This window comes from Paroedura picta, chromosome 1 (genome assembly GCF_049243985.1).
Source record: "Paroedura picta isolate Pp20150507F chromosome 1, Ppicta_v3.0, whole genome shotgun sequence".
Classification (NCBI taxonomy): domain Eukaryota; kingdom Metazoa; phylum Chordata; class Lepidosauria; order Squamata; family Gekkonidae; genus Paroedura; species Paroedura picta.
In genome coordinates, this window is record NC_135369.1 from 13,700,941 (window position 1) to 13,725,858 (window position 24,918).

Here is a 24,918-nt window from a genome sequence, read left to right on the forward strand (position 1 = left end):
GGTCCTCTCCCCTGAGGAAAATGGATACTTAGGAGGGTGGACTATGTGCCATTTCCCCCCCCCCCCCCCCCCGAAGTCCCTGTCCTTCCCCAGGCTCCATCCCCAAATATCCATGACTTTCCCAACTTGGATCTGGTGACCCTCTCCTCCCATGCCCTGCCGATGGCCGGGGGGGCCCAGCAATCTTTCTCCACCCCAAGTTTTGGGGGCCTTCAGGAAAGGCAGCAGACTGAATAGCCCAGCTGAGCTCCAGGGTTTGGGAACGAAGCACAGTTGGTCCCAGTCAGGGCTTGGGTGAGGGGCTGGCCTATGCACAGGGAGGCAATGGTGCCCAGCATGGTGCAGCGGTTTTAAGAGCCGTGGCTTGTAATCCCCCTCCAGGGATTTCCCAGGCAAGCCTGCCAACTTCATCATACCTTTGGGCATCCGTCTCTGAACTGCAGGTGTACTCCGGCGGGTAGTAGGGTGGTGGCGGGACCGGCGGAACAAATTCTTCTAGGTCCAGCATATTTTGCAGGAAAGTGTCCGGAGGGGAGGTACAGTCCCAAAGTCACCGAACTGGAGCGGGGAGGAGAGAGCTGGGGAAGAGGGAGAGACGTGGCCAGAAAGTTCAGCGTCACAACTAACCAGAAGCCCTGCTTGAAAACTCCCTGCCCATTTTTTAAAAGCACTTGGCGGGTGTCAGGAAAGTGGCTGACGGGCTCCATGGTGACCCCGGGCACTGTGTTGGGGACCTCTGTCCTGTCAGTCCAATACAGACCGAAAGCTTTCAGGGCACAGATGGCGTCGCTTGGAACATGCTGCTCAATCCCTAGCACATCTCAGGGGCTCTCCCAGGAAAGAGTCAGGAAAGGGAGATGTTCTCAAAGGACTCACCGCATGGAGGATGTCTAAAGAGAAGATGTGGATGCAGCACATGAGGGCAGAAAGCGCACACACCAGGATGGAGAAAATGGTCAGGCCGCACACACTGAACAGCAGGTCCTAGAAAAAATTGAAAGAGCTTTGGCACCAAAAAGAGGGGACATGTCAGGAAGAAGCGAGGCTGGATTTCAATCTAAGGAAATTTGTTTGGATTATATTTGGCCACATATCCAGGCAGTTTGATGTGGTGGTTAGGAGTGCGGACTTCTTATCTGGCATGCCGGGTTCGATTCTGCACTCCCCCACATGCAGCCAGCTGGGTGACCTTGGGCTCACCACGGCACTGATAAAACTGTTCTGATCAAGCAGTGATATCAGGGCTCTCTCAGCCTCACCCACCCCACAGGGTGTCTGCTGTGGGGGAGAGGAAAGGGAAGGGGACTGTAAGCTGCTTTGAGCTTCCTTCAGGTAGGGAAAAGCGGCATATAAGAACCAACTCTTCTTCTTCTTCTTCTACTAATCCACACTAGAATATTGGTCAGGTTATTTTTGTCCCAAATGCATCGAAAGCTGCAGGGACAAATTGAGCACCTGTAGTAGAAAAAAACAATTCCTCAAAATTGCAGCTGTATTGGGCTTTTCATATATATGTCTTTAGCATGCAAAATCCAAGAGAGCGAGGGTTGGAATGTAACTCCCGGATATTTATAGGATTGGACTTCTGCCATAATAGGGTTGTGAGGGGTGCAGGGGGTTGGACTAGATGACCCATGATGTCCCCTTCCAACTCTATGATTCCATGATTCTATGCCTCGACATATGCCAATGTAATAATTTTGGTCCAAGAGATCTAGCAAAAATAAAAGACTTGGATTTTTCAAAATGAATTACCCGGTACTTATCAACACAATATTGAACAATATTCTCATTTGAGCGATGGAGTCCGCTCCGGTTACTGGAGCCAAGAACCATGTCATCTGCATATGGCAAGATCAGCACCAGATGAGTCCCTAGCCGTGTGTGTGTGTCCACGTGTGTGCATGCACGTGCGTGTGCAAAGACAGCATATTGATTCTAGGAGATCAATTGTTCATGTAAAGATTAAACAAGGTAGGAGCAAGGACATGATATTTTCTTGCCCCCTTCCTGATCTCTATTGGAGCAGAGAATCATAGAATCATAGAATGATAGAATCATAGAGTTGGAAGGGGCCATACAGGCCATCTAGTCCAACCCCCTGCTCAACGCAGGATCAGCCCTAAGCAGCCCTTTGCCCCATAAGGCACTCTAATATGAGTATTAGAGTCGGCTTTCTCAACCACGGTTTCATGAAACCCTGGGGTTTCTTCACGACCTTGGAAGAATTTCCCAAATGGGTGGGAGCTAATTTTGTCTATATTTTTAAAATGTGTTAAACCCTTATCAGGTGATACAACCATATACACCCCCAAATGGCCCAAACAGAGGGGATGAGAAGGGGAGGGCCCCGGGTGGGCATATCCACAGCTCTGCTTCCCAACCATATTCTGCATTATGGTCCCACTTCTGGGATTTCTTAAAGCCTGAAGGATATCTCAGGGGTTTCTCAATGGGAAAAAAATTTGAGAAAGGCCAGTCTGTCCTAAAGAACTATATCAAATGCAGATTTTAGAAGAAGAGTTGTTTTTTTAACCCGCTTTTCACTACCCAAAGGAGTCTCAAAGCAGCCTACAATCGCCTTCCCTTCCTCTCCCTACAACAGGCACCCGGTGAAGTAGGTGAAGCTGAGAGAGCTCCGAGAGAACTGTCGCGGGCCCAAGGTCACCTACCTGGCAGCATGTGGAGGAGCAGTGAATCAAACCTGGCTTTCCCGGTTAGAGGCCGCCGCTCTTAACCACTACACCAAGCTTATTTTGAAGAAAGCAACGTACAGCTTACCCTGTTTGGTTCCAGTATATTTCTCAGCCCTATGTACAAAGGACTCACACAATGACCAGGGCAGGTTTATCCATGTAGCACAAGGGGTAGTCAAACTGCGGCCCTCCAGATGTCCATGGACTACAATTCCCAGGAGCCCCTGCCAGCGAATGCTGGCAGGGGCTCATGGGAATTGTAGTCCATGGACATCTGGAGGGACGCAGTTTGACTACCCCTGATGAAGCACATGTTAAGGGCCCTGTGATTCCAGGGGCCCTGCGCAGTGCCTTTCCCCCATGGATCAGGACCACAGCCCCTTTTCCCTCTCTAAGGACACTCAGACACCTCTTTCCACCGGGGGGGGGGGCTTTCACCCCCCAGTCTGGCTTCTCCCACCCCAATTGCACTCTGCTAGGGCCCCACAAGTCCTTAAACAATGGCCAGCTGTTGACATCCCCCTTCAAAATCCAGCTTGTCCTACTCCAAACAGACCTTCCGATTCAACCCAAGTTTTCAACTTAGTGAGCGAATGGCTTGCATAAAGTTTGCCAAAAGATGGCAACTGGTTGATCGGTTTGTAATTCTTCGGGCAATTTCTTACCCATAACACAGCTACAGGAACTTTGCCCCCCCCCCCCACACACACACAGATACTACAACAGCTCTGGCTTCTGAAAAACCTCTCAAACATATTTCAGAGATAGCGTCGCATGACACACACAAAAAATATATACCCGAAACACTTTAATGCCATTAAAGGTTTTGTATTATAAAGCTAAAGGTAAAGGTATCCCCCCTGTGCAAGCACCGAGTCATGTCTGACCCTTGGGGTGACGCCCTCCAGCGTTTTCATGGCAGACTCAATACGGGGTGGTTTGCCAGTGCCTTCCCCAGTCATTACCGTTTACCCCCCAGCAAGCTGGGTACTCATTTTACCGACCTCGGAAGGATGGAAGGCTGAGTCAACCTTGAGCCGGCTGCTGGGATCGAACTCCCAGCCTCATGGGCAGAGCTCTCAGACTGCATGTCTGCTGCCTTTCCACTCTGCGCCACAAGAGGCTCTTATTATACCCAAAACAAACCCTAAAAAAATGAAGAAGAAGAAGAAGAAGAAGAAGAAGAAGAAGAAGAAGAAGAAGAAGAAGAAGAAGAAGAAGAAGACTTGGTTCTTATATGCCGCTTTCCCCTACCTGAAGGAGGCTCAAAGCGGCTTACAGTCACCTTCTCTTTCCTCTCCCCACAACAGACCCCCTCTGAAGTGGGTGAGGCTGAGAGAGCCCTGATATCACTCCTCGGTCAGAACAGCTTTATCAGTGCTGTGGAGAGCCCAAGGGCACCCAGCTGGCTGCATGTGGAGGAGCAGGGAATCAAACCTGGCTCGCCAGATTAGAAGTCTGCACTCTTAAATCTGCACTCTACACCAAGCTGGCTCTCTACCAAACTGATTAAAGCTATGCAAGCTCATAAATGACTATATGCTAGCTATAAAATCATCTGCTAACTGCAAGCAAGCCCTGGTAAGAACAATTAACCTCTTCAATCAAGGAAGGAAAGCCAGAGTAGCTTGAATTACTAACAGGGATTCGCTCTAACACCACAGCGGCTCATTTTGCACAGGGTGGATAATACACCTTCAATACACTTGAGAAGCATATTCCCCATTTCGCACAGCTGCAAAAGCACTTTGGACAAGCAGTGTCCAACGCATGCAGAATGAGCCTAAGAAACGTAAAGGCTCCTGTCTTTCCACACTCTCTCCCGGATTCATAGCCGATGAAGAAACTTTAAAAACAACAGCTGGACCAAGACAAACGGAAAAAAGGAACGGACCCATCCAAGGACAACAGCCCAATGAAAGCTCTCATTGGCGAAAAGCAACTAAGAATAAATGGGAGAGAAAGATATAATGCAGGGGTGGCCAAACTGCGGCTCTCCACATGCCCATGGACTACACTTCCCACGAGCCCCGAGGCTCATGGGAAGTGTAGTCCATAGGCACCTGTAGAATCACAGTTTGGCCACCCCTGAAGAAGTAGAACAATGACACCGGAGGGAAGCAAAGCAGCCGGTAACACGCTGCCACCAGCACAATAACAAAACCCACCACCATTCCCCGAGTTCTTGGCCGCTTTAGCTGTCTGCCAGCCACTCACCTTTAGACCCTGGCGGGCCTTGGGACAGTCTGGATTGGCGTATATGCGGACGATCTCGTGCATGCAGGAACTGCGAGGAATCGCAGCGGTGCTAGACCGGGTGATGCAGCATTCGCACACATCCTTTTGGGACTGCGGAAGGAACACAGTTCATTGTCACGTTGTGCCAGGCCCCTGATGGTTTCATGCACGCGCAATGACTTCCCAGTTGCACTGCACCATGGGTTTTGTAGTGGGTGTTCAAGGGAAAGGGCATGAGAACTGGGAAATTAAGCACCATGGGAGCTGGGAAGCTACTCACCCACAGGTGAGAGGGGTTCTGCTAGTTTGGGCCCCCCTTCCCTTCCTTGCTTCCCAGATCAGCAGGAGAAATATCCAGGGTGGAAATGACGTCATGTCCAGGAGAAAACCAGGATGTGACGCCAGCATACCAGGCAACACTGGAGCCCCCCAAGCTGCAGTCTTCAGGAACTCCCCTAGCATCACCCAACATGCTGATGTCACATCCGGGTTTTCACCAGGATGTGATGTCACAGGTCAGGGGAAGTCATCTCTGTCTCCTGCCCCAGCCCCAAAGCTCCAACCAACAGCAGGCTACGGCCTGGCATCCCTACGGGAGCAATAAGACTTATTTATTTAAACCTCCCAGGGACAGGCAGGAGGTGATCCTAGACTTCCCACCCTGTAGGATACATTGGGATTTGCAAACAGCCTAACTTGTTTAGCAGCCCGCGTAGGGCCCAAGGTCCAGAACAGGAGTGCCAAACTCCAGGTGGGGCCTGAAGCTCTCCCACAATTACAACCGATCTTCAGACAACTACTCCTTGCAGAGTAGACTCTATGGCAGGGATGGTCAAACTGCGGCTCTCCAGATGACCCTGGACTACAATTCCCAGGAGCCCATGACAGCAGAATGCTGGCTCGTGGGAATTGTAGTCCCTGGGTATCTGGAGAGCCAGTTTGGCCACCCCTGCTCTGTGGCATTCAGCCCAGCTAAAGTCCCTCCCTCCCTTAGCTTTGCCCTCCCCAGGCTCCAGGCATTCCCCAGTGTGGATCTGGCCCCCCTGTGCCCAGAAGCCCATCTCTTCATCTTACCATCTGGCAGGAGGAGTCCAGGGATCTGACCAGCTGGGCATGTTGGCAGGAGAGGACGGAGCCCGCCAGGCTCAGCATGATGCCCAGCACCGACAGAAGCGTGAAGAAGGTGATCTGGGAAAAGAGGAAGCCAATGAGTCCATGGTGGGGGGAGCAGAATATGAACGGGAGGGAGATATGGGTCAAAGCATAGTTCAGACAACACACCTCGCCTGCAGTGGCCTATGTGGGCTGTATTTGAGGGACCACTTATCTGCTTATGCCCCCCACAGGGCTCTTCGCTCTGTGGGTGCGTATCTGTTGGTTGTCCCGGGCACTTGGAATATCCGCCTGGCCTCGACCAGGGCCAGGCCCTGTTTGTCCTTGGCCCCTGCCTGGTGGAATGAGCTCCTGGAATAGCTGAGAGCTCGGACGGAGCTATCTAGGTTCCTCGGGACCTTGTTTGGTTGACCCAAGGTTCGACCTGGGGGTCCCACCCTATCATCACCCTATCTGAGCATCCCAGGTTCAGATGGGCAGCCGTGCTGGTCTGAAGTAGCACAATAAAATCAGAGTTCAGGAGCACCTTTAAGACTAAGAAAGATTTCATAGAATCATAGAGTTGGAAGGGGCCATACTGGCCATCTAATCCAACCCCCTGCTCAACGCAGGATCAGCCCTAAGCATCCTAAAGTAGCGATCCCCAACCTGTGGGCCGTGGACAACATGTGGTCTGTCGACTAATTGCAGCTGGGCTGCGAAGGACGCCTTCTCCCCCCCCCCCACCCCGGCCCTTTACTTCATCCCCCCCGGCCCTTTACAACACACTTCAGGTGTCCTTGTCTCCCATCCCTCCCAGATGGGACTATCTCATTGCAGAGAAACAAGCTCAGGGTTCCCATTGATTTGTCATTGTCACGAGTTAAAATTTCCATGAAAATAAAATGTTCCTTATGTTCCTTGTTGTGGCGTGACTGTATCTTATTTTGAAGGGATGTTTAAACATTACCATAGCGATCAGAGAGCGTCAGGGCAGTGGTTGAGAGTAGAGGAGTAAACTACCCCCCCCCACCGGGCCTCAGTAAAATTGTCAAGCGTTGAGTGGTCCCCGGTGATAAAAAGGTTGGGGACCACTGTCCTAAAGCATCCAAGAAAGCTTTCTTATTTAAGGAAGAGTGCTAGCCCTCGAAAGCTCACGCCTTGAATAAATCTTTGTTGGCCTCAAAGGTGCTCCTGGACTCTGATTTTATTGAGCATCCAGGGTTACAATTTGATTGTTTCGGCTGGAATCGGCAGAGATTCTGTTAATGCCAATCTTGCAATTGAGGGATACTGTGATCAATGCTATTGTTGCTTTAATGGGTTTTCATGGGGTGTATTGTTTTTATGGTTTTATCCCGTTATCCCCTTGAGGTGACAGCGTTGTATGAGGCAGGGAACGAAATTTTAAATAAAAAATACCAGGATACCAGGGAAATGGGGAAGGGACGGTTGAGGGTGAAATATGCAAGCTCTTTAGTTTGCAGGATTCAACGTGATTAGAAAGAATAACCTGCAGGGGGCATCAGAGGAGCTGTGTGTTTAAGCATGGTTATAACAGGAACTTCCTGGGATTTTTCCCATCCACTCCTCCGCTGTCCTGGGCAGAGTCTGCACTTACTTTGTTGATTCCATTGTCAATCCTGTTGAATTCAGATCGCTTTGAACTCGATTATTCCCCCCCCCTCCCCATTGAAACAGGAAAATCTTCTGCACATGGTTAGGGTAGTTCAGAAAGTGGTAGGAAGCCAAGCCTCTTTCTTTCTTTACTTGAAGGGGTGGGGGAAGGAGCCAAGCAGGGAGCCTCTTTCTTTTCTTGGAGGGGAGGGGGAGAGGATCGAAAAAGGCAGAGGAGGGAGGAAAAATCCAGGACCGACAGAAGTTGAGAGAAATTAGGGGCTTCTCCTTTAAGGCAAGCGTGTCACATGACCAGGTGTAGCCTATCAGAGGTTCTCTACCACGGAGCTTTCTTTCCCAAATGGATATTCAGGATTAAAAGCAGTCTGAGATATCGCACAATAAAGGTAGGGTCACACCGGATCAATCCTTCTTGCTGCACAAGGAAATTTTTAATCCAAACGAAAATCGCATTCTGTGTAGAGGGCAGGGACTGAATCGATCTGGGGATGGAATAAAAGCTCTGTGCAGTTTACACCCTGGTTGGCACTTTGGGAGACATTTTGCCCCTCCGAGCACACTTTCTCCCTGCTTGCCTGCACAACAGCCATTAGCTAGCTAGACAATTAGGACTCTCTTCTCTCCTTTTTCTATGCAAAGTTGTTTCTCTCTTCATAAGAAAACAGTTTGAGTCTTTGGGTTAGTCAACCTGTGGTCCTCCAGATGTCCATGGACTACAATTCCCATGAGTGTTTGCTTGCAGGGGCTCATGGGAATTGTAGTCCATGGACATCTGGAGGACCACAGGTTGACTACCCCCTCCGCCCCTTCACATACTCAAACTCTGCCGACAGCTAAGAGGTCAATGAATCATCGAAGGTTTTCCTGGCTGGAGTCAGCTGGTGGTTGAAGGTTTTCCGGGCTGTGTGGTCCTTTGAATCCTTGACATTTTGCCAGTTAATTGTGGCGGGCCTCTTCAGAGGTAGGCCACTGCAAGGTGGGAATCTCTCCGTTCTTTTCACAATTGGGAAAGTGTCAGCCATTAATTACAAACGTGGACAGTTTTATTTCTCCAATGTTTTTTGTGAACGACAACTGAACTCAGAAGGACTCATTAGCTCAAGGTGACCAGATTGTCCCACTTTTGGAGGGACATCTGGGGGCACCTGGCAAATTGTACTTATGTTGAAATTAAAAATAAATATATTACAATACTATTTTTGCGTTCTATGCATTCTATGAAAAATTTTGTTGCTCCATATAGACCAAATTTTTAATCAAGAACCCCCCCGGTCAATGGTGTCCCGCTTTACCAATGTTAAAATCTGGTCACCTTAGATTAGCTGTTTCAGCCCAGAATTATCATACGGCATCATATGGCTTAATTTGGATATTAGGACACAGTTTACTAATTTGCCACAATTTGCTTTTGCTTTACATCTCCACAGTTATGATGGTTGTTCATTTAGCCTGAGGTAGAGCGCCTGCACTCGAATGCTCACGCCTTGAATACATCCTTGTTGGTCTTAGAGGTGCTATTGGGTTCTGTTTTTGTTCTTCATGCCAAAGATCATCTTGCCGTGTCCTACATCTAAAGATGCCGGCCACAATTCCTGGCGAAATGGCAGGGACTAAAACAACCAGACCTCGGCCACCCAACCCAGAAAACCCACAACAGTCAGTTAAGATGTCCTTCAACAACAACTTTTTCTGATCTCCAAAGTCCCTGGCTTGCTGCTTGGATGTACTGTGGTCAGAGAACCTAGAATGAAAGCCTGAAGGGTCCTCTGGATGGAAGTTTCTCGTCCCACCTCCTTTCTACCTTTCTCTCCCTGCCTAGAGTTGCCAACCTCCAGGAGATCCCCCGGATTTATCACTGATTTCAAGACTACAGCAATCAGATCCCAGGGAAAATACTTTGTAAGTAAGAGAGGAGAAAGAGAGTCCAGGAGGGGAAAGAGGCAGGAAGTGTGCTCCAAGAAGCAGGAAGTCTCTAATTAAGCCAATGAGGACCCAGGAGGAGATTATTTGAAAAACACCTAGAGGTTTCTAATCTGAATAGGCTAACTATATATCTCCTCTAATGCCCCCTGTAGGATCTTCTTCTTATGTTCTTGAATCACATGCACAAGAGATTTTGCATGTTCTTACAACACCTGCGTAGAGCAGAGGGTTGGACTAGATGGCCTGTATGGCCCCTTCTAAATATATATAAATATAAATAAATATAAATATAAATATAATAATAATAATAATAATAATAATAATGATGATGATGATGATGATGATGATGATGATGATGATGATGATGTCATTTTTCTCTTTTCTTCCTCCCTTTTTGTCTATTATCTCAATTGTGTTTTAAAACCTTTAACAAACGTTATATATAAAAAAGAAACCCACGAGAAAGATCCGCTAAGTTTCCGCAACGGCCATAAATCTAGCTCTGTTACTAACGAAAGCACAACAAAAAAATAGGCTGAAATGATCCACAAAGACCCTCCTCCAGCCGATGACTCTAATCCTGCCGTTTTGCAAAGGGAATATCATGCTTACCACTGGGGTGAACGGGCGGCGCCAGGAAACCATGCCAACGATGCCAGAGAATGCCAGCTAGACAGGATGGAGGGATACAGAAAGAAGTTAGCATTCCCCACAGAAAGTGTTCACAACAAGGAACGGCAGGCCTGGATCCAAATTCTCACGCATCCAGGTAGCCTTTGTCAGGTGGTTGGGCCAACCGCTCACTCGCTCTCGGCCTCAGTATAAAAGGTAAAGGTAAAGGTATCCCCTGTGCAAGCACCGAGTCGTGTCTGACCCTTGGGGTGACGCCCTCTAGCATTTTCATGGCAGACTCAATACGGGGTGGTTTGCCAGTGCCTTCCCCAGTCGTTACCGTTTACCCCCCAGCAAGCTGGGTACTCATTTCACCGACCTCGGAAGGATGGAAGGCTGAGTCAACCTTGATCCGGCTGCTGGGATCAAACTCCCAGCCTCATGGGCAGAGCTTCAGACTGCATGTCTGCTGCCTTTCCACTCTGCGCCACAAGAGGCTCCTAAGAGGCCTCAGTATATATACTGTCAAAACCAATTTTTTGTTTTTTTAATGAGACCTTAAATCAGGGGTTGTGGCCCTCCAGATGTCCACAGACTACAATTCCCATGAGCCCCTGCCAGCGTTCTGGAGGGCCGCAATTGGACTACCCCTGCCTTAAATAAAGAACAATTGGTTTTGACAGTACCGTTCAGTATTTCACAGATGAACATAAGATGCACCGCTCTGATTTTCATATCAACCTGCTGCCTCCCTGCTGCGGGCTGGATTCATTTACTTTCCCAAAAAGCACGCTTTCTCCACCCGAGCTTATATTATTTATGCCAACCGCCTCGAGTTTTGGGAAGCCAAAGGCTTAAATTAAAGGGCAGAACTCACTGCCGGAAGACCCAGCATTCATTTACATCAAGAACTAAACAATTCATGGAGGAGGAGGAGGAGAGGAGGAGGAGGAAGAGGAGGAGAGGAGGAGGAGGAGGAGACGAGGCCTATCCCTGGCCTGGAGCCATAACAACATCTAAATTGGAACATCCATGTCTAAAGGCAGTCTGTCCGCTGAATACCAGATATCAAGTACAAGTGACAGGACAGCAGAAACATTTATGCTCTTCTAGGAGGCATCCCACAGGTATCGAGCTGACTATGGCTGGGGAGGGGCAAAGGTCCTACGACAGAGCACCTGTTGGGCATGCAGAAGGTCCCAGACTCAGGTTTCATCCCCAGTATCTCCAGTTAAAAGGATCAGGTGGGAGGTGATATGAAAGAGGCTGCCTGAGACCCTGGAGGGGCAGAGCCAGTCTGAGTAGATAACACTGACTCCTGAAAGACTTCTACCTGAGGCCCTGAAGAGCCTGACTCCTGAAAGACCTCTGCCTGAGGAGCGGAAGAGCCACTGCCCATCTGAGTAGATAAAACTGACTCCTGAGAGACCTCTGCCTAAGACCCTGACTCCTGAAAGACCTCTGCCTGAGGCCCTGAAGAGCCACTGCCCGTCTGAGTAGATAACACTGACTCCTGAAAGACTTCTGCCTAAGACCCTGAAGACCCTGACTCCTGAAAGACCTCTGCCTGAGGCCCTGAAGAGCCACTGCCCGTCTGAGTAGATAACACTGACTCCTGAAAGACTTCTGCCTAAGACCCTGAAGACCCTGACTCCTGAAAGACCTCTGCCTGAGGCACTGACCCCTGAAAGACCTCTGCCTGAGGCCCTGACCCCTGAAAGACCTCTGCCTAAGACCCTGACTCCTGAAAGACCTCTGCCTGAGGCCCTGAAGAGCCACTGCCCGTCTGAGTAGATAAAACTGACCCCTGAAAGACCTCTGCCTAACACCCTGACTCCTGAAAGACCTCTGCCTAAGACCCTGACTCCTGAAAGACCTCTGCCTGAGGCCCTGACCCCTGAAAGACCTCTGCCTAAGACCCTGACTCCTGAAAGACCTCTGCCTGAGGCCCTGAAGAGCCACTGCCCGTCTGAGTAGATAAAACTGACTCCTGAAAGACCTCTGCCTAACACCCTGACTCCTGAAAGACCTCTGCCTAAGACCCTGACTCCTGAAAGACCTCTGCCTGAGGCCCTGACTCCTGAAAGATCTCTGCCTGAGGCCCTGACCCCTGAAAGACCTCTGCCTAAGACCCTGACTCCTGAAAGACCTCTGCCTGAGGCCCTGACCCCTGAAAGACCTCTGCCTAAGACCCTGACTCCTGAAAGACCTCTGCCTGAGGCCCTGAAGAGCCACTGCCCGTCTGAGTAGATAAAACTGACTACTGAAAGACCTCTGCCTAAGACCCTGACTCCTAAAAGACCTCTGCCTGAGGCCCTGACTCCTGAAAGACCTCTGCCTGAGGCCCTGACCCCTGAAAGACCTCTGCCTGAGGCCCTGACCCCTGAAAGACCTCTGCCTAAGACCCTGACTCCTGAAAGACCTCTGCCTGAGGCCCTGACTCCTGAAAGACCTCTGCCTAAGACCCTGACTCCTGAAAGACCTCTGCCTGAGGCCCTGACTCCTGAAAGAACTCTGCCTAAGACCCTGACTCCTGAAAGACCTCTGCCTAAGACCCTGACTCCTGAAAGACCTCTGCCTAAGACCCTGACTCCTGAAAGACCTCTGCCTGAGGCCCTGAAGAGCCACTGCCCGTCTGAGTAGATAAAACTGACTCCTGAAAGACCTCTGCCTAACACCCTGACTCCTGAGAGACCTCTGCCTAAGACCCTGACTCCTGAAAGACCTCTGCCTGAGGCCCTGACTCCTGAAAGACCTCTGCCTGAGGCCCTGACTCCTGAAAGACCTCTGCCTGAGGCCCTGACCCCTGAAAGACCTCTGCCTAAGACCCTGACTCCTGAAAGACCTCTGCCTGAGGCCCTGACCCCTGAAAGACCTCTGCCTAAGACCCTGACCCCTGAAAGACCTCTGCCTAAGACCCTGACTCCTGAAAGACCTCTGCCTAAGACTCTGACTCCTGAAAGACCTCTGCCTAAGACCCTGACTCCTGAAAGACCTCTGCCTGAGGCCCTGACCCCTGAAAGACCTCTGCCTAAGACCCTGACCCCTGAAAGACCTCTGCCTAAGACCCTGACTCCTGAAAGACCTCTGCCTAAGACCCTGACTCCTGAAAGACCTCTGCCTGAGGCCCTGACCCCTGAAAGACCTCTGCCTGAGGCCCTGACCCCTGAAAGACCTCTGCCTAAGACCCTGACTCCTGAAAGACCTCTGCCTGAGGCCCTGACTCCTGAAAGACCTCTGCCTAAGACCCTGACACCTGAAAGACCTCTGCCTGAGGCCCTGACCCCTGAAAGACCTCTGCCTAAGACCCTGACTCCTGAAAGACCTCTGCCTGAGGCCCTGACCCCTGAAAGACCTCTGCCTGAGGCCCTGACTCCTGAAAGACCTCTGCCTAACACCCTGACTCCTGAAAGACCTCTGCCTGAGGCCCTGAAGAGCCACTGCCCGTCTGAGTAGATAAAACTGACCCCTGAAAGACCTCTGCCTGAGGCCCTGACCCCTGAAAGACCTCTGCCTAAGACCCTGACTCCTGAAAGACCTCTGCCTGAGGCCCTGACCCCTGAAAGACCTCTGCCTAAGACCCTGACTCCTGAAAGACCTCTGCCTAACACCCTGACTCCTGAAAGACCTCTGCCTAAGACCCTGACACCTGAAAGACCTCTGCCTGAGGCCCTGACCCCTGAAAGACCTCTGCCTAAGACCCTGACCCCTGAAAGACCTCTGCCTAAGACCCTGACTCCTGAAAGACCTCTGCCTAAGACCCTGACTCCTGAAAGACCTCTGCCTGAGGCCCTGACCCCTGAAAGACCTCTGCCTAAGACCCTGACCCCTGAAAGACCTCTGCCTAAGACCCTGACTCCTGAAAGACCTCTGCCTGAGGCCCTGACTCCTGAAAGACCTCTGCCTAAGACCCTGACTCCTGAAAGACCTCTGCCTAACACCCTGACTCCTGAAAGACCTCTGCCTAAGACCCTGACTCCTGAAAGACCTCTGCCTGAGGCCCTGACCCCTGAAAGACCTCTGCCTGAGACCCTGACCCCTGAAAGACCTCTGCCTGAGGCCCTGACCCCTGAAAGACCTCTGCCTAACACCCTGACTCCTGAAAGACCTCTGCCTAAGACCCTGACCCCTGAAAGACCTCTGCCTAAGACCCTGACTCCTGAAAGACCTCTGCCTGAGGCCCTGACCCCTGAAAGACCTCTGCCTAAGACCCTGACTCCTGAAAGACCTCTGCCTGAGGCCCTGACCCCTGAAAGACCTCTGCCTGAGGCCCTGACCCCTGAAAGACCTCTGCCTGAGGCCCTGACCCCTGAAAGACCTCTGCCTGAGGCCCTGACCCCTGAAAGACCTCTGCCTGAGGCCCTGACTCCTGAAAGACCTCTGCCTGAGGCCCTGACCCCTGAAAGACCTCTGCCTGAGGCCCTGACCCCTGAAAGACCTCTGCCTAAGACCCTGACTCCTGAAAGACCTCTGCCTAACACCCTGACTCCTGAAAGACCTCTGCCTAACACCCTGACTCCTGAAAGACCTCTGCCTAACACCCTGACTCCTGAAAGACCTCTGCCTAAGACCCTGACACCTGAAAGACCTCTGCCTGAGGCCCTGACCCCTGAAAGACCTCTGCCTAAGACCCTGACACCTGAAAGACCTCTGCCTGAGGCCCTGACCCCTGAAAGACCTCTGCCTAACACCCTGACTCCTGAAAGACCTCTGCCTAAGACCCTGACACCTGAAAGACCTCTGCCTAACACCCTGACTCCTGAAAGACCTCTGCCTAAGACCCTGACACGTGAAAGACCTCTGCCTAAGACCCTGACACCTGAAAGACCTCTGCCTAACACCCTGACTCCTGAAAGACCTCTGCCTGAGGCCCTGACCCCTGAAAGACCTCTGCCTAAGACCCTGACTCCTGAAAGACCTCTGCCTAACACCCTGACTCCTGAAAGACCTCTGCCTAAGACCCTGACACCTGAAAGACCTCTGCCTAAGACCCTGACTCCTGAAAGACCTCTGCCTAAGACCCTGACACCTGAAAGACCTCTGCCTGAGGCCCTGACCCCTGAAAGACCTCTGCCTAAGACCCTGACTCCAGAAAGACCTCTGCCTAACACCCTGACTCCTGAAAGACCTCTGCCTAAGACCCTGACACCTGAAAGACCTCTGCCTGAGGCCCTGACCCCTGAAAGACCTCTGCCTAAGACCCTGACTCCTGAAAGACCTCTGCCTAACACCCTGACTCCTGAAAGACCTCTGCCTAAGACCCTGACACCTGAAAGACCTCTGCCTAAGACCCTGACTCCTGAAAGACCTCTGCCTAACACCCTGACTCCTGAAAGACCTCTGCCTAAGACCCTGACACCTGAAAGACCTCTGCCTAAGACCCTGACTCCTGAAAGACCTCTGCCTAACACCCTGACACCTGAAAGACCTCTGCCTGAGGCCCTGACCCCTGAAAGACCTCTGCCTAAGACCCTGACCCCTGAAAGACCTCTGCCTAACACCCTGACTCCTGAAAGACCTCTGCCTGAGGCCCTGACCCCTGAAAGACCTCTGCCTGAGGCCCTGACTCCTGAAAGACCTCTGCCTAAGACCCTGACTCCTGAAAGACCTCTGCCTAAGACCCTGACTCCTGAAAGACCTCTGCCTAACACCCTGACTCCTGAAAGACCTCTGCCTGAGGCCCTGACCCCTGAAAGACCTCTGCCTAAGACCCTGACTCCTGAAAGACCTCTGCCTAAGACCCTGACCCCTGAAAGACCTCTGCCTAAGACCCTGACTCCTGAAAGACCTCTGCCTGAGGCCCTGACCCCTGAAAGACCTCTGCCTGAGGCCCTGACCCCTGAAAGACCTCTGCCTGAGGCCCTGACTCCTGAAAGACCTCTGCCTGAGGCCCTGACTCCTGAAAGACCTCTGCCTGAGGCCCTGACCCCTGAAAGACCTCTGCCTAAGACCCTGACCCCTGAAAGACCTCTGCCTAAGACCCTGACTCCTGAAAGACCTCTGCCTAAGACCCTGACCCCTGAAAGACCTCTGCCTGAGGCCCTGACCCCTGAAAGACCTCTGCCTGAGGCCCTGACCCCTGAAAGACCTCTGCCTAAGACCCTGACCCCTGAAAGACCTCTGCCTAACACCCTGACTCCTGAAAGACCTCTGCCTGAGGCCCTGACCCCTGAAAGACCTCTGCCTGAGGCCCTGACTCCTGAAAGACCTCTGCCTGAGGCCCTGACCCCTGAAAGACCTCTGCCTGAGGCCCTGACTCCTGAAAGACCTCTGCCTAAGACCCTGACTCCTGAAAGACCTCTGCCTGAGGCCCTGACCCCTGAAAGACCTCTGCCTGAGGCCCTGACCCCTGAAAGACCTCTGCCTAAGACCCTGACCCCTGAAAGACCTCTGCCTAACACCCTGACTCCTGAAAGACCTCTGCCTGAGGCCCTGACCCCTGAAAGACCTCTGCCTGAGGCCCTGACTCCTGAAAGACCTCTGCCTGAGGCCCTGACCCCTGAAAGACCTCTGCCTGAGGCCCTGACCCCTGAAAGACCTCTGCCTAAGACCCTGACACCTGAAAGACCTCTGCCTAACACCCTGACTCCTGAAAGACCTCTGCCTGAGGCCCTGACCCCTGAAAGACCTCTGCCTGAGGCCCTGACTCCTGAAAGACCTCTGCCTGAGGCCCTGACCCCTGAAAGACCTCTGCCTGAGGCCCTGACCCCTGAAAGACCTCTGCCTAAGACCCTGACTCCTGAAAGACCTCTGCCTGAGGCCCTGACCCCTGAAAGACCTCTGCCTGAGGCCCTGACCCCTGAAAGACCTCTGCCTGAGGCCCTGACTCCTGAAAGACCTCTGCCTGAGGCCCTGACCCCTGAAAGACCTCTGCCTGAGGCCCTGACTCCTGAAAGACCTCTGCCTGAGGCCCTGACTCCTGAAAGACCTCTGCCTGAGGCCCTGACTCCTGAAAGACCTCTGCCTGAGGCCCTGACCCCTGAAAGACCTCTGCCTGAGGCCCTGACTCCTGAAAGACCTCTGCCTGAGGCCCTGACTCCTGAAAGACCTCTGCCTGAGGCCCTGACCCCTGAAAGACCTCTGCCTGAGGCCCTGACCCCTGAAAGAGCTCTGCCTGAGGCCCTGACCCCTGAAAGACCTCTGCCTGAGGCCCTGACTCCTGAAAGACCTCTGCCTGAGGCCCTGACTCCTGAAAGACCTCTGCCTGAGGCCCTGACTCCTGAAAGACCTCTGCCTGAGGCCCTGACTCCTGAAAGACCTCTGCCTGAGGCCCTGACTCCTGAAAGACCTCTGCCTGAGGCCCTGACTCCTGAAAGACCTCTGCCTGAGGCCCTGACCCCTGAAAGACCTCTGCCTGAGGCCCTGACTCCTGAAAGACCTCTGCCTGAGGCCCTGACTCCTGAAAGACCTCTGCCTGAGGCCCTGACCCCTGAAAGACCTCTGCCTGAGGCCCTGACTCCTGAAAGACCTCTGCCTGAGGCCCTGACCCCTGAAAGACCTCTGCCTGAGGCCCTGACCCCTGAAAGACCTCTGCCTGAGGCCCTGACCCCTGAAAGACCTCTGCCTGAGGCCCTGAAGAGCCACTGCCCGTCTGAGTAGATAAAACTGACTCCTGAAAGACCTCTGCCTAAGACCCTGACTCCTGAAAGACCTCTGCCTGGGGCCCTGGAGAGCTACAGCCAGTTTAAGCCTTGATAGACCAAGGGTCTGACTCAGTATGAGGCAGCTTCATACACTGAAAAGAGATGCCTGCTCTAATCCACATCCCTGCTGATGAACTGGGAGACATTTAAGTTTCCCACAGTGCTTTGCTGCCACTGGAGTTAGCTTCAAGCAGTTATGCATAAGCACGCCAGAGCAATCGTGTTTTCCTGCTACACCTCCGGCCAAGGGATTACATGCTTTTAAATGTGCCAGGAAGCAAACAGGATGGCAGAAGGCCGCCAAGAGCCTTTATCCATTAGAATGCAATCACAGCCCAGTTGGATCAAACCAAGGCCCATCGAGGCCAGCATCTGATTTCTAACCAGCTCCAACAAATTTTCGCAACAAGAGGTTCAGGAAGGCCTGGGGGTTCTTGAAAGCTCTGGAAGGGTTTCATCAATTGGCAGGGAATTAAGAAGAAGAGTTCGTCTCCTTCATGGGACTTAAGCACTTAAATAGGTTCCCTCTACTCCTGTTTTCAATTCTTTCCTCAGAGGTCCACTATTTGTTGTGCTGCAGAGTTGAGTTTGAGAGACACGCAAAAGCTTTGTCTTTTGAAATTCAACTCTGTGGCAAAACATACAAAGAAGAAGAAGAAGAAGAAGAGGAAGAAGAAGAAGAAGAAGAAGAAGAAGAAGAAGAATTGGTTTTTATACTCTGATTTCTACTACCCAAAGGATTCTCAAAGAGGCTCACAATCGCCTTCCCTTCCTCTCCCCACAACAGACACCCTGTGAGGTAGGTGGGGCTAAGCAAGCTCCCACAGAATTGCTCTGTGAGAACAGCTCTAACAGGGCTGTGACTGGCCCAAGGTCTCCCAGCTGGCTGCACGTGGAGGAGCATGTAGAGGAGCAAGGAATCAAACCCGGCTCTCCAGATTAGTGTCCACTGCTCTTAACCTTAACTGGCCCAAGGCCCCTTTATGGCCAAGTGGAGGATTTGAACCCAGATCTCCCAGAATTGCATCCAATACTCTGAATTCCCCAATGTGGTGCTTGTGGGGCACCACGAAGCCCTCCTTTACTGAGACCCACCAATTGTTTTTTAGGAAGGGGGTGGGACCAGGTAGGCCTTTTGGCCATCAAGGCTTCTGATTGGCCATTGTAAATCTGATGGCCTGTAAAGATTTTTTTTTTTAATGTCGCTTTGGCAGCAGCTGCAACCACAACACAAGAATCTACTGAGGCTAGATAGTTTTGTGGCTGGGCCTGGCCTCCGGCGGCCATTTTGTGGCTGCCCCCGACGTGCAGGGTCAGAATTCCTAGCATCCCCGCAAGCTCAGAAAGGTCGGAGACCCCAGCTGCAACCTTCCCCCCCACACACACACAGACACCTGGGATCCGTGGGAGCAGCGTTCCCCCTACCCCTACCCCTACCCCACACACACACAGACACCTGGGATCCGTGGGAGCAGCGTTCCCCCTACCCCTACCCCTACCCCACACACACACAGACACCTGGGATCCGTGGGAGCAGCGTTCCCCCTACCCCTACCCCTACCCCTACCCCACACACACACAGACACCTGGGATCCGTGGGAGCAGCGTTCCCCCTACCCCTACCCCTACCCCTACCCCTACCCCACACACACACAGACACCTGGGATCCGTGGGAGCAGCGTTCCCCCTACCCCTACCCCTACCCCACACACACACAGACACCTGGGATCCGTGGGAGCAGCGTTCCCCCTACCCCTACCCCTACCCCACACACACACAGACACCTGGGATCCGTGGGAGCAGCGTTCCCCCTACCCCTACCCCACACACACACAGACACCTGGGATCCGTGGGAGCAGCGTTCCCCCTACCCCTACCCCTACCCCCTACACACACAGACACCTGGGATCCGTGGGAGCAGCGTTCCTCCTACCCCTACCCCTTCGCTGCAGACTTACCGGAACCCCCGCCCAGATAGGACATGAATTGCGGATGCTCTGCCGGGGCATGATGGTGTTCACCAGGAGGCTGAAGGTGACGATCAAGACCCCCAGGATCATCTGGATGAAGCCCAGGAGAAGGATGACCTGCAGCCAGGCCCGTTGGACGCGCAGGTGAGTGAAGCTGTGCGAGGTGCGGGCCGTCAGGGAGTAGCTGGAGTCGCTGCGCGAGGGCATGACGTTGCCCCTGGACAGGAGGCAGGAGGGACCCCGAGAACAGCCAGAGGTCTGGATTTCGTCCCGGGGGAACAGGACGAGGCAGCTTTGAAGACAGAGGTCAGTGGAGCCCTGGGGAGCAAAGGTTCAATGAGTTTTCTTCTTCTTCCTCTTTTTGGTAAAACAGAAAAATCTCAGTCCGGTGGGCCCGTCCAAGGTCAGGCGCTACATAACGGGAACTCGGATTTTTAAGCAGGCACGCCACGGCTTTGCCCTGGGAGATGCCGTTGTGAGGAAAGGGTGTCTCTGAGCATGTCTAGGACCTTTCCTCCCAGAGTCGTCACAGCCAGCAAGCACATGGCTGGAACTGGGAGCAATCCGGGTGGGGGAAAAAACCTTTCCAGCACTGCTCGGAATTTACCCATGAGAGATGGCAAAAGCAGTTGGGTGGGGGGCCTTCCCCAAAAGCAGACGAGCTCCCGACATTTTTTGGAAATCTGAAGTCCAGGATGGGAACCATCAATCTTTCGCCTTCCTGGCCGCAAAATCCAGAACCAGAAACAGCACCCAAGGGTGCCTCTCAATCCCCCCCAAAGGGAACCCGTCCGAACTCCCCCAGAGTGAAAGGTGAGGATGGGGCAGAGAGACCAGGTTGGAGAGTCGATGGGTGGAGCCTGAGGAGGGCGGGGTTTGCGGAGGGGAGGGACTTCAATGGGGCATGATGCTGTAGGGCCAGGCGTCCGTTTCCTCCAGGGGGACTCCGATCACTGTCGCCTGGAGATGAGTTGTCATCGTGGGAGCTCTCCAGCCAACACCTGGAGCTTGGCAACTCTAGGTTGAAGTGGCAGAACCTGCACCCCCTTGCAGTACAGTCCCGTCCCTGTTCCATGCGCAGGATCACCAGCCATCCAATTGTTAAAAGGGACGGGCCCTTGGGGGTATCCAGGCACGGGGCAAAGTGGCCAAGTTTCAAGAGCATCCACGGATCCACGTCCAAGTATCTTGAGGATGGGGCTCTGCCATTAGGCTACGGACCAGCGAGCGATGCTGAGGCCAGGGAGACGGAATTGGGACACCGGTTCCCCGCCTTTCTCCACCACTGGGCGCAGCGCCATCCTCAGGGCTCGAGGAACCAGAGAATAGGCTGGCAGCAGTGCAGCCAGGGATCGACTTTGCCCAGGGTACGTTTCCATGCAGGCGAGAGGGGGAGGAACAACTCACAGCAGCGGAAGCGAGCGGCCAACACTCCCTCGCGGTGGCGGAAAATTCTACGGCGATTCCCGGACGGGCGACGGGTTCCCAGCCGTCCCCATCCCTCCTGGCACCGGTTGACCTCTGCACCTGCAGTGGCCTTCCCCAGGGATGGCAGGCAGGCAGGGAAAGGCAGGGGGGACGGTCTGGACGCCTCCCCAACCCCCCAGAGGCCTCTGGACGGTCCTCTGGCAGCCAAGCCCAGCTCTGCAGCAACGGACCCCAGCGGGATGGCGGGGGACAGGGGTGGGTGAGGCGGAGAGCAGGCAGCAATCCGGTCGGGCGGAGGTGGCGGAGGGCAGAGCTCTGATGGTACCCAGGCAAAGTTGAGTGCTCCCACGAGCCGGTCCTTGCAAGAGGAGTGTCCAGAAAGGCCGACGGCGGGGGAGGTTCTTGGAAGGGTTCAGATTCCGGAGGCCGAAAGGCTGAAGACAGAAGAATCCCCCAGGGGACAAAAGGCTAAAAAGGGACTCCGCTATGCCCCGGACAGCTCCTCTAGTCCAGCCTTAGGAGCAGATGCAGCTGGCTGGGGCTCTCCCTGGAAAGTTTGGTTCGGGTGGCAGCCCCCAAAGAAGGGACCGGCTGTCCGTCCGACTGGCTCCCCGGCCTGGCCGCCCTTCCCCCTTCTCATCTTTCAGCCCCACGGCAGCGGAGGAGAAGCCGCCTTACCGGGGAGGAGCCTGCCTTTCCCAGCTGCAGGGCAGCTCCGGGCCAGGGATGCTCCAGGCGCCGCCTCCCCCTGCCAGGCGCCTGCATCCCTCTCCGGAGGATGCTCGGGCTGGTCCTGATGTTGCGGGGAGGATGGACCCGCCCTGCCGCACGGCAGCTTGGGAATTGTAGTTTCCGTTCCCCGGGTCGAGGACAAGGGAACTTTTGCTCTGATGGGGAAATCAAATGCCTCCAGTTTTGTCCCCAAGGGAGAAAGAAGCAGGGGGGGGGGGGGTCGTCCCAAAGAACTGACAGCTAGAGCGGTTTCTCAGTGGAACAGGCTTCCTCGGGAGGTGGTGGGTTCTCCATCTTTGGAGGTTTTTAAACAGAGGCTGGAGAGCCATCTGACGGAGAGGCTGATTCTGTGAAGGCTCAAGGGGGTGGCAGGTGACAGTGAATGAGTGATAGGGTTGTGAGTGTCCTGCATAGTACATGGGGTTGGACTAGATGACCCAGGAGGTCCCTTCAAACTCTGTTATTCTATGAGTCTGTGATTCTAACTAGGGTTGCCAACCTCCAGGTGGTACCTAGAGAGATCCCATCCTTGCAGTTGAGCTCCAGGCGGCCAAGACCAGTTTCCCCTGGAGAAAACGGCTGCTTTTGAGGGGAAAGTCTGTGGCATTGTACCCTGTTGAAGAACTTCCCCTCTTCGGGCTCCCCTGCCCCAAGATCTCCAGGTATTTCTCAAACCAGATGTGGCCACTCTATAAACAACTGCAATAACAAGATGCCTCTTGTGGCGCAGGGTGTTAAGGCAGCAGAAATGCTGTCTGAAGCTGTCTGTCTCGGAAGGGTGGAAGGCTGAGTCAACCTTGAGCCAGCTGCTGGGATCGAACTCCCAGCCTCATGGGCAGAGCTTCCAGACTGCATGTCTGCTGCCTTACCACCCTGCGCCACAAGAGGCTCTTATCATAACAACAGAACGACATAATAGAACAGAAGAACACAGGTGAGAACATCGATTCAACTAACATACCGAAGGGCCCATGGGCTGGACGAATCGGTGGCGGTTTTCACGGGAGGGAGGCTCAGGTGCCAACGGAAGGTGATCGGTTCAGGTCGACCTCAACCAAATACCTGGGGGAGAGAGAATGAGCTGTCATTCCAGGGGATCTCCGGGTCCCACCTGGAGGCTGGCATCTTTAAGTCCACCTTCCCAAGCACCTCTTTTCTCCAGGGGAACCGATCTGTGTCCCCTGGAGATGAGCTGTAAAACCGGGGTGGGGGGGGGGAGTCCCCAGGTCGCACCTGGGGACCGGCATCCCTAGAAAGGTGTTTGTAAGCAGCTCTGAGAATCCTCCAGGTAGTGAGAAGCAGGGAACTACAAAAGACAGCTCTTCTTCTTCTCTCTGATGATGCACGGCAGCCGGGGGAGGCCGAACTCTTCACACCTCGTCCCTTGGCTTCCCCAGGCCTCTGCCCTGCAGTTGTCGGAAGCAAGCGGCAGGAAGAGATGGCCGGGCTCATCCTCCTGGAGCTTGGGAGGGCTGGGCTGTGGGGAGGGGAGGGGAGGGGAGTTAGCAGCCGGGCCTGCAGTTCCTGCCATTAGCTCCCCTCTCTCCTCTCCGCGGCCATCAAGACAGATCCCTCGGGGCTCTCCATCACGGCTAATGGAAGCTTTTCCTCTGCCAAAGGCGGCTTCCTTTTCCCGAGGCTAAGTGCAAGCAGCCGGAGTTGGCAGGAACCTTAAATGGCGCCCTGGCCCATTTGTTCCGCCCCCCCCCAGCACCCTGGGGAGATTGGCAAGGCAGGTGGTAGGAGGGGTGCCAAGAAGGCTTTTTAGGTGCCCGGTAGGAGCAGCACCCAGGCCTTGGAGCTGGCGAAAGACCACACCCCAGCATGGGAAGAGCTGGGAAAAGGTACAGCAGACCCCATTCCGGCTGGGGCCAAAGCTTCCTGGGCTGCGACATGTCTGGATACACGGGAACAAGCAGGGCACAACGTTACCCTGAGACCCTTGGTCTGTCCATATCGCCTACTCAGGCAGGCAGCGGCTCTCCGAGGTCAAGGGGAGAGGTCTTTCCCACCCTCTGAAACCTGAACCTCTTTTAAGAAGAAGAAGAAGAAGAAGAGTTGGTTCTTATATGCTGCTTTTCCCTACCCGAAGGAGGCTCAAAGCGGCTTACAGTCCCCTTCCCATTCCTCCATTAACTGGAGATGCCAGGGATTGAACCTGGGACCTTCTGTGCGTAGAGCAAATGCTCTGCCACTGAGCAGAGTATCTGGGGCCAGAGGGGAGGGTGAAGTCTCCTTTGGCCGTTTCTCCAGCCTAATTTGGCTTTGTTTGGAACTGAACGTAGGAAGCCAGGCAGGGGCTTATGGGAATTGTAGTCCATGGACATCTGGAGAGTCATAGTTTGGCCACCCCTTGCTATATAGGAAGCTGCCATATACTAAATCGGACCCCGCCTGTTATGGACATGCAGATCCCAGGTTCAATCCCTGGCTTCTCCACTTAAGAAGGACCAGGCAGTAGGAGATGGGAGAGGGGAAAGACCCGCTGCCTGATGCTCTGGAGAGCCGCTGCCCGTTGAGTAGACGATACTGACTTGGATTCAGCATTAGGCAAGTTCCTGTGTACCTCACTACACTACGGGTCTAGTTATGATTAAAATGGAGGAGAAGCAATGCTGCCATCAGTTTTGGATCCCCGCAGCAGGGAAAGGTAGGGTATAAACGAAATCAAAAGGTCTGGGTCAACGCTACTGAGAGGCATTTGTGTTCTGCCTGATCCCAGGTGGGGGAGGTAGGCGCTCTCTGCACATTCTCAGAGGCAGCATGATTCTCCAGCTGCATTTCCATAGCCTTGTGCTGACAGGCAGGTTCTCCCCAACTATACTTGGACCGCTGTCTGTCGGGGCTGGCAGGCGCTCGGCGATGTCATACAAGTCCTGTGAACACGTGGAATTCACTGCTGCCGGAAGTGGAGGAAGCTACAGGCCCAGAAGGATCCAAGACAGG

General features: G+C 53.4%; 1 protein-coding gene across 1 annotated transcript in view; it reads right to left on the minus strand.

The window, feature by feature from the left end:
• ENTREP3 (endosomal transmembrane epsin interactor 3) overlaps nt 1-22,043 on the minus strand; it is a 65,821-nt gene extending 43,778 nt beyond the window's left edge. The window contains 7 exon segments of the mRNA XM_077322464.1: nt 417-544; nt 546-578; nt 877-984; nt 4,914-5,045; nt 6,009-6,122; nt 10,200-10,256; nt 19,801-22,043. Of these exon segments, the coding sequence (XP_077178579.1) occupies nt 417-544; nt 546-578; nt 877-984; nt 4,914-5,045; nt 6,009-6,122; nt 10,200-10,256; nt 19,801-20,019 (791 nt within the window). The 5' untranslated portion in view covers nt 20,020-22,043.
• Nucleotides 22,044-24,918: the final 2,875 nt, after the last annotated feature.